Here is an 18,469-nt window from a genome sequence, read left to right as displayed (position 1 = left end):
GGACGGTTTTGTATAAAATTGAACAAGATAAAGTTATATGCAGAAATACAATTACTTTGTACACATTTGAAAATAGATTTACTTCATTGGTCCTTTTAACTAACGATCTTTGGAATAACCGGTTACATGAAATAACAAAGTGCGATTTAAGATCATATTATTATAAAAATCAAAGAAAGCCTTAAGTAAAAAATAGATTATGAAGAAGGAAAAAAGGCCTGAATACCCAGGGTAAATAATTAGTTGTAAAAATAATAACAAATTAATAAATTAAAAGATATATCCATTTGAAAACTTTTCACGCTAAATTGCATATACAAATAGCGATACATACACACACCAAACAATCTATATTACACATATATACACTACACATACAGACGTAGGTAGATGCCTACATTCATATACAGACATATATAGGCAAAGCATAAATATATACAAATGCATACATATGTATGCACGAATAAACACACTTGTGCGCAAAAACTCCTTGCGTATGTTTATAAAAGTAGTTTTTACAGGCGAAAGAAAGAAAAGGAAAAAAAGCGAACAACAACAGGGAGAAGGAGAAAGAAAAAAGTGGGAAAAGAAGGAAAAGAAATAAAAGAAATAGAAACGGAAAATTAGAAAGAGAAAAGGAAAAATAGATAGTTGTATAGAGAGTGAAATCATTGGCGTTCCAATACGTATTTAACGAAAGTTAGATACTTCGTTCAGCTCGCGAAACATACATATATAAAAACGCACACATAAAATTATATGTATATCTACATAAATACAAACATACATACAAATACACAAACATATAGATACGCATACAAATAAATAAGTACGGAAATACATGCCCACGTATATATATAAATGTACTTACACACGCATATATATATATGTCTGTGTGTGTGTGCATATATATATACATATATGTTCTAGATACAGATTATGCAAAATATAAGTTCCCATAAGCACACACAACTATATATATATATATATCGAGCGAGAGAGAGAGAGAGAATGAAAGGCAAAGATTCCCCTTTAGACTACTTTTCGCTCATTTTAAACTTCGTGATGCAGAGAGCATTGTTTTGTTTCGTGTGTATTTTTCCTTGGCAATGTTCTATGCATAAGGAAGTATTGCAAGAATGCAGAATCACCCTTGCTAATATCACCTTCAAATATAAACGTGTACCGAAATGCACAGATATACACACACAAACCTGTTCACGTCACCCTACGATGCCCTCAAAGTAGACTGAAATTCGCATGCATATTTAAGTATTTTTAAAAAATATTCTAAATATTTTCTCATCTTCTCAGATAAATTTTATTTCTCCGTGTTTACAATTCTCTTTTGTCTTTTCGTATCTTTATTCTTTGTTTCATTAAATTCTGTGCAATATTGACGATGAGTTATCGACATTAGCCGTGTTGTTAAATATTGACTAAATGTTTGCATAAAAGAATATAATAAATGTCTGATAATGCATCTACGACAAAATAAATTGAATTAAAATCGTAAAGGTTATTTGTAATTGTTTTTCTTTGTTTGTATTTTTACATTATGAATATTGATTAAATATTTCTAATTAAGGATAAAAACATAGGATTTTAGTCTTATGTTGCAGGCCATTTCAAGAAATATTCGATTACCATTCAATTCCACTGCAGCCAGTGAAATAATTTTCCAAGCTTTACTAAGTTGTACTTTGTAGTCGCTTCATACTAAATATGAAAGCCATGGTAAATGTATTGATTGATTATTAGAAAGATATGTGTATATGTTATAAACAGTGACGTGATCATTGCTAGTGTATATTCTGGTTCATTAGACGAATGAATATATACACTGACATCATCATGTATTAACCTATACATCTCTATCACAGATTCAGTGTCTCGTGTTCGCAATTGTGTCCTAAATATTAAGACGTGAAATTTCTATCTTCATCTATTACATCTGTGGTAAACATTAGAGAATTCAAATATCATATAATTTTGGTATTAAACTATTCATGCATAAGATTTCGGGAGAATGTTTAGTTAACAGTTTCAGTCACTATCATTTCCTATTTTTTTCACTAAACTACGTTATTAGTTGAATTGGTTGAAGGTATCGCTCTCTGAAGATATGGTACGATCCGGAATCCGAAGAAATTGTGAGTGATTTGCTTCAGCAAAACTTTATCTATATGATGTATTAGATTTAATTTCCCTTGAGGAATGTAAAATCCAAAGTTTGCGAGACTCAGCTGTTTCTTATTCGGAGAGAGAGAGAGACAAACAGACAGACAGACAGAGCGAGAGAAAGAGAGATCAAAAGAAAGCGTGAGAGAGAAAGACAGACAGATATATATATATATATATAATATATATATAGAGAGAGAGAGAGAGAGGGGGGAGGTTATGTAGGGGATGCAACAGAGTAAGATGTTTTACAATTCGGAGTGTAGGAAAACGTATGAGGAAAAGAGAGGTGAAATAGAATTCTGTGAAAGGACAAGGTGAACGTAGTCTATTTTACTTCCTATTGTCGCCATCTATAAAAACTTTAGAGACAATAAGCCAACGACAGATAGAGTCTCTGTGAGGTAACTACATCTGCAGCAAAGAACAATCTTCCTCAAATTACGTCGATCAGTCTGAAATATGCTACCAGTCAAGAACTCCGCATACCGGAAGCCAGCAAGTGTACGGGGCTATCAAGAGAGAATGTGCGCCGTCTCGGGACCTACCTCTCGACGGCATCAATGCGCACCGGCTCTCTCACTGATATGAAACCCCGCTTGCTAGATCAACTGGTTATTAAATAAAGCTTACTATTTCTCTAGTCATTGCTCATCGTCTCTTTTTAACCAAATCCGGTGGCTAGCCTTCTCCACTGTAACTGTAGTTTGGATATCTCTCATACCTCTTCTCCTTCCGTTGCTCTGCATTAGCAATGTTCTCTTCCCGTGGCACTGTCAGCTCTAGCAAAATTCCAATTTTCCGTTCTGTGTTCCATAGGGTTAAGTCCGCACTTTTTTTTTATGAGTGGAAATATTAACAGTCTTTCCAAATCCGCCGCCAGCTCCTAGTGCCCCTTATATCCTTTCTCCTCCTTCAGAAAGTATATCCTCCCGCACTTTTCCACTTTTGGGTACTCTCCCCTATTATATCCCTCGATATTCTCCATGAGTGCTGCGCTTGTGACACCAAGCTCTTGATTGTGACGCAATGTGTATCTGTCTAGTGCTAGCCTGCAATTTGACAAAACATATCTCATCGTCAATTTACTTAGAAAATAGTGAAAATAATTGAATAGGTACTTGACACTAGACAGAAACAGACTTTATTAATAGAATCATATAAATCTATCTTTACTGTTTTATGTCTCCTGGTATAATTCATTTCCTTTTACATAGATATACACACACATGCAAGCAAACTAAGCACAAACAGAAACACACGACAAATTCAAATGTATGTGAGTGTGTGTATGAGCGCACGTGTGTGTATGTATGTGTGGGTGTAGGTGTGTGTGTCTTTTATTTATTAACATATATAAAACGTGTCCAACTGTTATACATTTATACTTTTATAGATGTTACACGAATTCTAAATGAACTAAATATTAACATGAGAAAGAAACCCTTTGATATAAAATGAATTTGTTGTCTACATTAAATTAAAAGTAACTATATCAGTCCAATACAGATAGATGGTAGAATCTATCAAATATTCTATTTGCTGTTTTCAAATAACCGTGTGAAAAGCTTAAAAACTGGGTAAGACCAGATAAACTTGAACGTGTGGAATTTTGACGCTAGTGTTAGCGTAATGTAGTTTATCAATAATAGAATAGCGAATATTCAATCTGTCTGCAAAGACAATTACAGGGAGACAGAAATTGACATTTAAAATTTGCAACTTGTCGAAACTAAAGACATGACTGTACACGGAACTATATCTAATACAATAATCGTACCGTCTTAAAATATTTAGTCGCGAAAATAGCTTTCATATTTCATCTAGGTAATATGCAAGGAAGAAAAAAAATAATAAATCGATTAAATGGATCAGTCTATTTGAGAAGCTTTTGTAAATATATATGGTCAATTCTAAACATGGCTTCTGTGCATTAAACTAGACACCCACACACAGTCACGTGCACAAACACATACACAAATATATATATAGTTTATCATTATGAGCTTTAATGCTGTTGCTATTGTTGTTGTTGTTGTTATTATTATTATTATTATTATTATTATTACATAAACAGAATATATGTCCTATAAATAATTTTTTATGCACAGATTTCATTTTGTGCTGAGGCGATTCAAAAAGATTAGTTTTTAAACCAGATCACCAATCTTTACAAATATAACAATTCGAATGCATCTCAATAGCAATATCCGACACGATTAAGATTAAATTAATTTTATCTATTTATATTTTTGCCGCTAAATATAGAACTTTACTGAACTGTTTGTCTGCAAATTGAAATCTTAACTAAATGTATTTTGAATAAGTCATCATCTTTGTTCGTATAACACGCTTTCAAACAATGAAGAGACAGCATTTAATGTTAATATATTTCGCAAGGGAATCATTGAAACATTTGAAGTATAATTTACACCTGGAGTAGAAAACGAATCTGTGACATAGAAATTTAAGCCATGCATCATCAATGCATAGCTTTTGTTTTTAGCTGACTGTAAGTTAACACTGTCTTACAATCGTTAGACTGTAATGTCTTTTCTGGTTTCCCAGATTATGAAGTAAAATTTCGTCAGTCAGCATTCATCGATTTTCTAAGTTGAAAATACATCACCATTCATGTACTAAAATGATCACGTTTTCTCCTAATAGATATAACGCTCATAATGGCATCTTACGCTAAAGGTACATGCAATGAAAGTTCTTTGAGAAGCATATACCTCATGCCCATGAAGTTCATAGGAATTGTCCTTTCAGTTGATAGTACACCTTGATTTCTTTGTAAAAAGCAAAACAAGAAGTGCGGTGAAGGAGTAATTTGGAATGAAAGAAAAATATGGGAAAACAAAAAGAAAATCAACCGTCATTTTCGATGTTGTTTAATTTATCTTTGCTATTATGGTTAATTGTATTGTCATTCAGTATTAGTATGTATAACCTAAATTTATAAAAAAGTTATATATAATTATAATAAAGGCTACAAATCGTTAAGCACATAATGTGTCTAACCATCAGCAAAAGGATCAAGATTATATCGAATTCACATTGAAGCCGTGTCCGAGCAGGTGTTAGCAGATTCAACAGACCAGAATTGGAACAAAAATCATGCAGAAATTGATGTTGAATGTTAAATTTATTACTGTCCGCAATAGCCACTAAGCGGTGTCTCTTGCATTCACCACACACACAAATACACACACACACACACACACACACATAATACATACATACATACATGCATACATGCATACACATATCGTTACATTCATATTTATATGCGCGCATGGATTGCTAAGATGTTTTCGTTTTACGTGATTTTGGATCTGCTCCATTCTCACTGCTGCAAAGCCTTGCCAAATGTCCTTTTCTATAGCGTTGAATTAAACACCTCTTCGTTGGAGGGTGGTAGATGCAACACATCAGCCCCTTTAACACGTCCACCTTGTTGTAAGTATTAAAACAAAGAGTAATTTACTAAGAAAAACTTCCGCCTCTCAGTTTCATCTCAAAGTCCTTGTGAAAAGGATCTCAATACCATTAGCTGAGGAGGTCCTAGAATATATCATAACTGAATGCCTGTCAAAATACATTCTAACAATTATCTAATGAATTAAGGAATTCAAAGAGACCAATTCATTTGCTGAATCCTCAGAGAATTTTTCAAAATGCTTTGCTTAATTTAGTAAGGACTTCAGTGGAAATCCTAGTAAAATCAACTTCTCGCATCATCAGGTTGGGCTGGTTAAATAAAGGATTTTTTAAATACTAGTGTCGAAATAATCGTCTACGCACCTACCCTCCCGAAAAATGTGTCCTCGTGAAAATGTTAGAAACAAATAGTTAACACTTTTTGTTCCGAGTTTAGATACTTAAAACATTCGTTTTATTTAGCAACTGTAGTTGAAAATAGCGTTATTATTCAAAACAAAATTCTATCGTGTGAGTACGTAAGTGTGTTTGATAGTCTGTGAGTAATTTAACCATGTATCTTGGAAGTTAAGGAAATAGAATAGCAAATACGGTCTCGGTATACACATTATTGAGAATAGCTGTACAAAAGATTTGATTATAACTTTAAAGTTAATGGCTGTAGTCACATGCTTATTTACGCTAAGAGAGCTGCGAAAAAAAATTAGCATTATTAAAATAAATGAGGTGCAGAAAAAGAGTTGAAAAAAACGAAAGTGATAAAAAATAAATTCACTAAACTTCAATGCAAATAGGTGATGGAGTTGAGAAGAAAATAACTTTGTATTTGGTAGAACGCTTTCTTAACATTGTAACAGCATATTTATTATAATCTGGAGTTATAAATTTTCAACAAAATATATTAAGCTAGAATCACACAGGCGATAACTTAAGTGTTTGGCTCTCCTGTTTTATTTATTTATTTCGTCTTGTCTCAGGTTTATTTCTTTTCTGCCTGCTTTGCCCCCACTCTCGTTAGTCACTATCGCTAAATTATATTAAAACTTTGAAATTGATTAATTTTCGAGTGTTTATTTTCAATAGTTTGTATCTTTAAAATTTCTCTTCAACACCAACATATTGCGTGTGTAATATCACCGACCAACAAGGAGATTCGTTTGAGTACATTAATTGCATACGTCCGTCAATATTCGTAAAACTATAGGTCTGCTAACATTTTATTCTTAAACTGTTTTAAATAAATTATAGAAAATTTAATCCATCCCTAATACTGTCACAAATATATTACTAATCAATATAGATTATGGAAGGGCGGTGAGCTGACAGAAACGTTAGCACGCCGGGCGAAATGCTTAGGGGTATTTTGTCTGCTGTTACGTTCTGAGTTGAAATTTCGCTGATTGACTTTGTCTTTCATCCTTTCGGGGTCGAGTAAATAAGTACCAGTTACGCACTGGGGTCGATGTTATCGATTTATCACTTTGTCCTTGTTTATCCATTCTGTGTTTAGCTCCTTGTGGAGCTAAACATCACCATCACCAATGAAGAAATAAATATAGACTATGGAAAATATTGTTGTTGTTACTGGTTCTTCCACCTACCAGTCAGTCCTGATCGAACAGACCAGTAATAATACCACGCTATACAATTTTCTTGCAAAAAGACAACATTGTAATTTGAAGGATATTCTGCAGTATTTCTAATACGCTAACAGTTTATTATAAAGACGTCGGGCTAGCTGAGAATCTCAGTATGTATCTATATGTATATAACAATACGTTTGACGTCTGAACGTCTATATTTAAACCTTGGATATGTAGTATTACGTAAACGTAAACTTATTTTATCTACTCGGAAAGGATGAAAAAGCAAAATCGACTTCGGCGGAATTTGAACTCAGATCGTAAAGAAGGACGAAATGTGGCTAAGCTTTTTGCCCGGCATGCTAAATTTTTGCCAGGTTGCAGTCTTATCACAATACAATACATCAATCTTACTTATTGAGATAGAGCGGTGAGCTGATAGGATCATTACCGCAACGAGCAAATGCTTAGCACCATTTCGCCCATCTTTATGTTCTGAGTTCAGATTCCGCCAAGGTTGACTTTACCTTTCATCTTTTCAAGCTCGATAAAAGCAGTATCTCTTAAATGCTGGGTTCAATGTAATCGACTTACCCAATCTCCCGTAAATGCTAGATTTGTGCCAAAATTTGAAACCAACATTAAAATACAAAAGTTATATTTACCGCAAAAATACATCATCCCGAAACCACGTTGACATATTGTTGTATCTTGTTTCTTTAAAATTTAGTTACATTTTCAAATACGGGTGTCATTAAAACATTTATGATCATCAAAATATTTGTTACAGGTGCGTATTCCTTGTTAGAATTGGTTTTATGAATGTTTAACTCCATTTCAGGCATCATCAGGGAGACATCGAATGTGCTTCAGCCATTTATCATTCCAATAACCTTCCGTTTGCTTTTCGTTTCCTCCTAGCTAATATATCTTGAATTACATAATTACATATGTATTTCCTTATGAAAGACGATAATCAAGCATATGTGGAAGCTTGAATGATATGTTTAGCAGGTCGGAAGATTGCATAGAGATTCTGTCTTTAGAACTAAATAGCCCTTTATTAAAGTTATTTTATATAAGTTATTTCCAAATTTTTGTTAATGTAGCACTTTGCATTATTTTTCTTAAGTTTCAAATATCAATCAGAGTCTATGGAGAGGCCATTTCAAACGCCGAGCCAATTGATATATTTCAGCTCATCGGCATTATGGTTTTCACCTTCTCTCAAACGTCTGTAACTTTAATCTTTTCTTCTCTGGAAAGATAAATTGCTTAAGTCACTAACTTATCTCATCGTAGTCATGTAACTCAATACATTTTAACGAAAAAAAGCTTTGAGCGTAAAATTTCTATTGTAACAGACATGTACGGAAAAAAGCAATTTCGAAGTTTTAGCGAATGGTGTCTGAAGGTTATCACTTAGACTACTGATCGATCAATCTATGGAAGTACGCACTTGTATTTCAGATGTCTCGATTTGAGTCAACAGGTGTGCATAATTAATATGTTACTTCTCAGGTGTAAATATGGCTTCAAATATTGTGTTGAAAGTGACTGCACTGAATATGTTATATTATTTAGTTGTATACATGAAATGTCAGGTTTCAGAAGTCTTTTCTTTATGCTATATTTGTCATGGAAATTTATTGTTTTTCACTCCAGGTTATACTACGCGACATAATATATATTTTCTGCAATCCCATATTGTATTGTCAACAAAAAAAATTTAGAAAACGAAAAAATACTGCTCAGAAAAAATCCATCAATAATTTTCAGTTGGTCTACAGCATTTTGCATACGAAGAAGAAACAATCTCAACACACTTTAAATATAAATATATGAGTCGTTTCCTTGTAGCATCATGTAACATTAAATATGTTAGATTCGGATTTGAGTAGTCTCTTCCTTAACCGCTGACTAAAATCGACGGTAAACCTCCGACCACCAATCTTTCAGACGGTTTCGCTCACCCGGCTTTAATATCTACCTAAGGGATATGATCAACTTGTACATAAAGGAAATTATGCAGCATCTTAATGACCTACTTCGCCAAAAACATTCACAGCTAGCACCGCAATTTGTATTATCCCCGCTCTAAAAAAAGTATCTTATTAACCTTCGTTTGGATATATGCCATACACACTATCACTGCAACATTTTTCCTTGCATAAATTATGTTAATCTCCGCGTCATTGGAACACTCCCACTAACCCAAGGCTCGTACTTCACAGTCTTGGACATAAATTTACTTTGACCCAATGCTTCGACAATAAATTGAAACTTATTATCGAAGCAAAGTTTTGCCGAACCGGCAAATAGATATCTGATCTCTACACGTCTGCCACCATCTTTACCAGTGATACTAATACAACTACACTACCAAATTTACTACTAATCACACTTATACATTTTCTTCACATGAAATCATTCTCATACTTACTAGATTTACTTTCTTTCACCTTTAGTATTCTGTAGAAAAACATTCTTAAAAACTAATACCAATTGCGTGCCTAACGTAACAACAACAAACAACTGACTATGGAAAATATTTGTTTCCTGTGATTTCGTCCCATTTGCATTTGAATTTGTTGGCTATATTCATGGGGCATTTATTTACCTTTGGCTTGGAGTGAAGATTATTCTAATAATTTATCTCGTACCAAATTTGCATTATTTCTGCGATTCCCTTCGAGCATGAGAAAATGGATATATTTTCATTGTCACACCTTGAAATTAACTCTGATAGTGTCTTTAAATTGGAAATATATGTGAATGAAGTAACTCTTATTGCTACAGAGAGAACAGTAATCTAAGCAGAAGGCGTATTTGAAGATGAAGCTCTGCTCTATTAAGACACCTTAAAATTATGCATAATTTATCGTCATACAGTATAATTACATTCTGAAAGACAAGAATGCTCTGGGTCAAGAGAAAACAAACAATATTCCGAATGTCCAGATCTTGCTGGGAAACAGAACATTGGACTGGAGATTTAACGTAAGATGTAACAGTAAATATATGTCTGAGTATGCCTATATACGTTTTCGTGTGTTTATATATATATATATATATATATATTATATATATATATATATATATATATATATATATATATATTACATATATGTAGATACGTCCGTGGGTGTGTATATGTATTAGCGTGAGTAAGAGTATGCGCATAATTACAACAGAATCTACAATTAAAATATATATTTCAAAAGAAGTAATATATAGAATATATAGAATAAATGTTGTTTATTCTTATGATTTGCAAAACATTTCAGCCCACGGCAACGTTTTACAGAGGATGTATTGAGTAAAGAAATGTACATTTCTCAATGCATAGTAATAATGATCATGCCGTGAGGCTGAAAGACTTTGCAACTCATAAGAATAAACAATATTAATTAATTGTGCTTTTAAGAATATATACCCTTGCCTGATAACTTGTTACTTCATGTATATAAATTGCGACCCTCTCTCTCTGTAGGTAGGGGTGCGCATGTGATTGTATATATAAACATTTGTTTATATGTTCTATGCAATCTAAAACTATGTAGATATTCAATTCTCCTCTTGGCTTGCGCAGACCTTTTTTTGAATTAACATTTGGCAGTGTATGTACACTAAGAGCGAGTGCATGCGTGTATTGTGTGCATACTTGAAAGACCAGAGGTTATATTGAAATATCTTCTTTTAATTAGCTATTTGTTAAATAGTGTGTGTGTGTGTGTTAGTGTGCTAGCGTGTATAGAAGTGCCTGCATGTATGTATATGTGCTTAAGTTTGCTATTGTATATATATAAATATTTCAAAAAGCATATGTTTGGTCTGCTAGAAAGTAGCCGTGTTGTATTCGTGAAAATACCGCATAAATTTTATTCCACTAGATCACCATCCCCAACTCAAAACAAATCGCAAGTAAAGACTTTTTTTCTTTAGAGACTTCGAAGCGTATTGGACAGATAACAATTTCTTTTTTCTTTGCACATTTTTATATTTTGCTTAATTCTACAAGATCCCGTTGCTTCAGGTCTTGGCTAATAAAGTCCACACAAGCTGGTGTTCCACTGTATCATTTGCTTTTCCACATCCCAATGTAGGGGAGACCGGGTCTAGTTATTACACTTTTTCCTTTTTTTTCCTTGGCATCCACATAAAAGAACACAGCTGAAGTTTCTTTTCATATTTAATTAATGAAACATCTCTATTTATTGTTATCACCAGCAAAAAAGCAGAAATTACATAACATTAATTAGACAGGTTCTCATTAATGAAGTGGTGTCAGCTGTAACAATTTCCCCCGAGTGCGGGGTACGTTGTGACACTTACTGGGGGTACTTTCTTACAAGTGCCGATAACTCAGAATCCTGTTAACAAACAAATTTAAAATGAATACGTCTCCTGCTTCTTACATCTAGGAAGTATTGTTTTAATTAATTAACTGTGCTTTGAACCACTTCATATCCTGACTGTGATACTGAGAGCCCTCATCAGCCAATTTCCCCTTTGTTACATGTGTCATGTAGTCAGAATCGTCCTCCATTAACGACTCACCACACGGATCACACAGAAAGTCCTGTCGTCCATCGGTACAGTCAGTATGTGCCCAGTCTTTACAGATCATGCATTGCCCCCATTCTTCACCTGGAAAGGAGTTGGAAAACAAATATGAGCAGACAAAGTATTTCCAATAGATGACTTGCTTGCTGCGAGGCTGCTTCCCTTTCTCTTTACCTGTTTTAGTAGACTTTCTCTTTCCCATTCTTACCTTTTCTGTACCAGTTGCCTTCTTTGGTTTGGATTTCAGTTCGTGTATTTCATCCACTATGCGCTGTTTTACGGCAACATCCCGTAATACATTTTTTATTCCACAACTTTTCTGGTGGCTCTTCCCATGACATCAGGTATGGTATCCCCCCTTATAGTTTTCCTTTTGTAATTTCTAATCATGGCGTGTTAAATTGATATAGAAAGAGTAAGTTGTTACATACCTACGGTAAGTTGATACACTGTAACATTTAGCTCCGACCATGGAATTCTGGGGATTATCCAGGACACACCTTCATGTATCGAAGGCAACTTCCAACACTTCCAAATGTACCACAAACTACTTCAGTAACACCGTTTGCGCTTTAGTAGTTAAGGAAATAACTTTGTGGTAAAATTTCACTTTTGGAGTAAAAAATCGTTTTTTGAGCCAAAACATTCCTGGTGACAGCCCGCCACTGCAATACACGTGTGCATTCATGATGCTATGGAGTTGGCCTTCACGAGGTAGAGATCCGAGTGCCACCTATTTCTTGAGGTTGGAAACAATGGGCTTGTAACAAATTACCCGTATAACAACTAGACCCGGAAGCAACTTTCGATCCTCTCGATCTCATTTTCACGCAGTTGAGTTTCTTCCTCTCAATCCATGGTGTTTCTTAACCAGAAGGGTGATCTTTAGAGGACTGTGGTGGAATATTTGCTTGTCAGTTGGTGGAGGGTTCTTCTTTGGCTTCTGGACATGACTGTAGAGGCTTCGGCTTCTTGACTTCAGTTGTTGGGCTGAGGGTTGAAGACCACGGAAGAAGTGGTGATTATAAATAGCAGGTTTTGTCATTTGGACACCACTAGCCAGTTTCCATATATCTGCTGGAGAAATACCTAAGAACGTGGAAACACGTGGCCTAGTGGTTAGGGTGTTAGATTCCTGATGGTAAGATTGTGGTTTCAATTTCTGTACCGGGCAATATGTTGTGTTCTTGAGCAAAACACTCCATTTCACGTTGCTCCAGTCACTCAGCTATCAAAAAACGAGTAATCCTACGACGGATTGGCGTTCCGTTCATCTGGGGAATATGTACGCCATGAAACCGAGAAACCAGCCTTTATGTCTCGGTATGACTCGAGGTAACTTTATTTTTAATACCCAGCAATTATGATTTATTTGAGACTGACGGTTTCATTGAATTGTGGTCAGGCACCAAATGTTATTCAATACCTCGTAAATGTTTTAGGCATGAGTTGATCCCAGACTGGACATGCATATTTCGCAGACGAAAAGTACAAGATCAAACTATAGGGCTAAATAAGTGTGACGTGGCTCCTCATCTATTGATAAGTTGTAATAGGATAGGGTTCCGAGACCCGACTTTCAATCTGGTGCTTTCGATATGCTCCTATAAAAAGGAAACTGCAATGCAAGGTCACTGCAAATTAGCCTGGGTGGGTATAGTGCTTTAGAGCATTTAATATAAAGACGTCTGTTGGTTTCCTATTCCTGAAAGGGAACGAATATATTTGAGTATTTGAAAGGTTGACATGTAACTACCGGTTATAGAGAAGGAATGCGCTTAAGACTGTGATATGATTAGCATCTTCTTCAAATGTAGTTTCATGTGAGGAATCACGGAGGTCGGTATCATAGCCGAACGATTTACATTTGTGGCCCATTGACAATATTGCATCATACTCTTTGTGGAAGAAAAGATGCTCGGTTAACCAACATCACCCATAACATATGGAAGAATAATAGCATAAAACTACTAGAGACCGAATACAGTATGCTGGATCAATAGACATTATACAATAACTATTTACACTACTAAAGGGATTGTGTTCTTTCTTGAGTTATTGTGTTGTGGTCACCTCGAAACTTGAAAGTGCTGTAAAAAGAGTATACATATGCATACACACACACATACACAGACACACACACATACACAGACACACACACACACTCACAAATACGATGAATACATTTGTTTATACATGCACATGCATGCATATATAAACATAGGGATACATTTGGAATCTTCTCTGGAATCTTATCTTTGGTATCAAGACCACCTGTCACAGGATGGACGTGGGTGCAAAAATCTTTCAGCTTAAAAAAAAGGCTAGTGTCCATGACTCAAGCCAGAATGTGTAGGTATATATATATATATATATATATATATATATATTATATATATATATAATATATATATATATATATGCACAAACACATACATATATGTGTGAAGGTCTGTATGCGTGCTTGTGTGTGTGTATTAAAAGTAATTAAGTTTAAGTCCGGTCATAGAGTTAGGAATGGCCTCGCATCTACAAAGGTTTTAGCCTCGTTGACGTTCGTGAATCTGAAGCCTTTGTAGATGCGAAACCATTGGTCACTCTATGCCCGGATATAATACAAATTTAATTATTTTAAATATATTACTGCAGTATGTTTTACGGTGTTTCGTTTTCGGAGACATGATACATTGACGATATATATATATATATATATATATATATATTATATATATATATATATATACAAGCGTGCGCATGTGTGCATGGATACTCATTTATTATAGGAATAGACCAATACACAACGAGTTATTAATAACACCAATACGAAAATATATCCATGTTATAACATCAGTGAATTAGAAACTGTATTTTCCTGTCAAAAATAGTACCGATTTCACTTCAAATGTTTCCGAAATCACTTAATGGAAATATATTTAAATAGAAATTTGTGCGCTAGCTGATGTTCAGGCATTCGAATGTACTAAAAGCGAACACTTTTAATAGTTGCATGTAGAAGATATTTACCAAAGATATTTCAGAGTTCCGTTACTAAGCAATTTGAAAACCGATCTGTCTGAAGAATTAACCCTGATCTACCAAATAACCGATTTCTTTGTGTTCTATATATTTCTGCCATTTAATCCACAAACATACAACTACAACTGAGTGTGTTAAACCTGATGAAAGTCAAATCCATTAAAGTAGGATCAATAATTCCAGACTCAAACAAACTTTTCCGCATTTTCCTTATTCTAGTTTAGCTAGAGATCGATGTGATGGAGAGAAATGATATGAGAATAGGTTAAGCTATCATTTGTATTATACCTAATATTTGCAAACATTTGGTCTTACCAACTCAGTTTCAGATTGCCTACTAAGCTGAATAAATGCTTTTCTCCTTCACCTATTTATAATCACTTAGACAGCATGGCAGGGAAACATAATAGCTAGAGAGATTTCTGAAATATATGTTCAAACAACTCTCTCAATTCCCTCGGACACCCAACCTCATCAAACGTATGTCATATCAAGATAACTTAAGAAACATATAGTTGTTTATAATATATTGCTTAACGATGTCAATTCTAAATTCCTTACTTTCATGATACAAGTCTTGAAAAATTTACGAAACAGAAAAAAACCCCAGTGAATTTAAGGTTTATTATGATGATTTAGTTGAAAATTAAGAATGAAACATTAATTTATATTGGGTTGTTCGGAAAGTTCGTGCCAATTTTTAAAGGAAAGAAAAAGATGAATAAATACTTGCCATTACATTTTTTAATCGACCAAATATGAACCATTTTGTTGCATAATGCGTCTCCATCTTTCCTTTAACTTGAAAATACACTCTTCCCAGAATTGAGGTGGTTTCAAGGCAAACAATTCATCAAAGTATCTTTTACGTCATCCAAGGAATTGAAATTTTTACCATTAAGACTATTCTAAAGAGACCTGAATAAGTGGAAATCCGAAGGAGCAATATCTGGTGAATATGGAGTGTGGGGTAACTGCAGTAATTTTTGTCTGGTTCCCAAAGCATCAAGTGCCGAAATTGAACTTTCTTATCTTCCATTTTAAAGGGTTACAGAATTAACACAGGTTATAGGAACATAAACATTCTTCCATGAAAAGGTATCTTAAACTGTGCTCTAAATGGAGGTGTTGTTAAATCCTATTTTATGGACTCAACCATGTTCTAAAATAAGTCGAAATTTAAGCTACTATAAATCGGCACGAACTTTCCGGACAACCCAATATATTCTCAAATTTAGCAAGTATATAAAGTTATGGGCAGTTAGCTAATTACTATTTGATATTGCCGAAATAATGTTACACCTATTTGATAACTATTACCACATCTGTCACATTACACAAGTACGTTATACGTAAAATGGTTAGACTTAAGTTATATTATTGTGTAGCATGAATTATGTGATTTGTTGGTGGTGTAGGAGATGTGTAATATAATCGAGAATTGATTATATTAGTTATTTTATGTGGTGATTGTTGTATATTAAATTGTATTACGTGTGATATGTGCAGCAAGGTTTGCGAGTTGTGTTGTTGATATGAGAGGGCATTGTATAAAATGCGAATTATACATATTGAGACTAGTTTGAGTGATATGCATAGAGTTGTGGATCCTGATAGGGTTCCTATATATTTGTTCATGCTGTTCTTTATCATTTATAGTGGAACACTTATTATTCGTACAGGTTTATTTTTACATACATTTCTTTTCAATTTTTAGATCTTTCTCGGCATTATCCCGTCCCGTATCACTGTTCAACATTCGTATCATAGGCCGTGTTCGATAGATACTTAAAAAAAATTAGCCTCAGTTTTCATATCGGAATGTCATCAGTTTATTGCTCAAATGGCAATAGTTACCGATTCACTTTAGTTAATATCTGAGGATATATTCTAATATCCAATAAATGAAGAACTGCATTTGGACATAATATAGACACTTTATAGCAAGGGATAAAATGACTTGGATATTCACGTACGTAAAACTTAAGAACTTACACTCTTTACGACCTACGCTCAGTTCCTTTTGCTCATGTATTCCTTTTATACCAAATATATTTACTAATCTCCAAATGTTATTAGTGTTATGCTTGCTTTCAATCTACATATGATGCTTATTTCAATTTCAAGACTTTTGTACGTTGAAAAGGTATTTCGCTAAAGCATGAGAAAGCTTTCACTGAATCTTTATATAGTAAGAATAGAAAAAAGTTAGGTTCAAATTGGCTAAGAAAATCCTTATTATATTATATGCAATTTGTGAATGTCCTTTACTAAATGGTTACTTAAGACTCCGGCTATTACAATTGCATATGGCATGTTAGAACCATTTTGTTTTGCTTTAATCTATATATTTTTTAATATTTGACATTTAGCAGTGAACAAAAGATGGTACTGTGTAATATATAATATTCAATTTTTTTTTCTTCTCGGTACCATATCAAACATTTCTCAGAGAAGCGGTAAATGGAACGATTTCTAATTATGTTTGTTGTTTAGAAACAAATCAATTTTCAAAGAGCGGTTTCAGGGTTGAAGGTGTTAGAGATATATTTTCTAATGAGTACCTTTCTAAAGAGTTGACAGAGATTTGGGTTTTTTCTCACTAGCAAAACCAACACATAAATGCTTTTTATTTATGTGTATTTTGTTAGCTCCGTGAAGACAAAGACTACGCCTTGAGTAGTAGGTATTCTATCAGAATCTATACCTAGCAGTTATAGCTGACAGATTATTTTCTTCTTGTATTGTTACCACTGTTATTAGTACTTTCACTTTCACTTCGCTTGTGCGCGTTTCTGTATCTGTGTGGGTGTGTGTTGTAACCTATGAAAATGATTGTAAATAGGCGTGCCATTAAGTATGTTTCTGATAACTGAAAGTTGCAAAGATGTACAACATGGTGCCTTCCCAATGTATATTCTTTCCTCGGGTGCTTACTTAAATCTGCAGATATAAATGAAATGATAAATCAAATTGATTACTGAATAAAACTTATAGAATTTCTTCCCACTCTTCTCCTCGTTATTCGTCACACTGGGGTTAAGTCAATCGACCAAACCCATGCTGCTTACAAAAGGTTCTTTAGATAAGCACTTCCTACGAAAGAAAGTAATAAGATTCCGGAAAAAAATACCAACATCAAGACTGCTCATGCATATCTAACGATTAATTGATTGTTTTGTCTAAGATAAGACCACCAGACATGACCAATGTGAAATATCCTTTAGAAAATCATTTAATAAGCAGAGGTAAACAATGAGACGAAACGTGAGCTGAAATAATAGCTGTTTTCTTTCTTTATTGTTATGAGAAACACATTTCACGAGAAGTTTATAGCATAAAGCTGAGTAACCTTTGTAGAACACAAAGGTTACGTCAGAGTAATTGAAAAGGGAACCATAACTATGAAAGAAAACGAATTTTGAATAATTCAAGATGTTCATGGAGAAATGTAGCGCTGCATTCACATTGGGAATTGTATCTTTAATATATTATTTGTTTCAATTTTTCTTTAAAGAATTTATATTCAAAGCTGAGAATAGGCTGAATTGGAGTGTGGCAAAGTTACGGTCAGTTTCATTATATGATATTTAGATAATACAGTTTATTAGTTTGATATGCGAATATTATAGATACATGAAAATTATCAAAACAGTATT

General features: G+C 33.9%; 1 protein-coding gene across 1 annotated transcript in view; it reads right to left on the bottom strand.

The window, feature by feature from the left end:
• Positions 1-8,410: 8,410 nt before the first annotated feature.
• LOC115215149 (atrial natriuretic peptide receptor 3) overlaps positions 8,411-18,469 on the bottom strand; it is a 55,630-nt gene continuing 45,571 nt past the window's right edge. Inside the window, exon 2 of the mRNA XM_036505276.1 lies at positions 8,411-8,466. Coding sequence (XP_036361169.1) covers positions 8,426-8,466 — 41 coding nt within the window. The 3' untranslated portion in view covers positions 8,411-8,425. The remainder of the gene's footprint in view (positions 8,467-18,469) is intronic.

The sequence above is a fragment of the Octopus sinensis genome, linkage group LG8 (assembly GCF_006345805.1).
Source record: "Octopus sinensis linkage group LG8, ASM634580v1, whole genome shotgun sequence".
NCBI classification, from domain to species: domain Eukaryota; kingdom Metazoa; phylum Mollusca; class Cephalopoda; order Octopoda; family Octopodidae; genus Octopus; species Octopus sinensis.
This window is presented reverse-complemented; position numbering and strand designations above follow the sequence as displayed.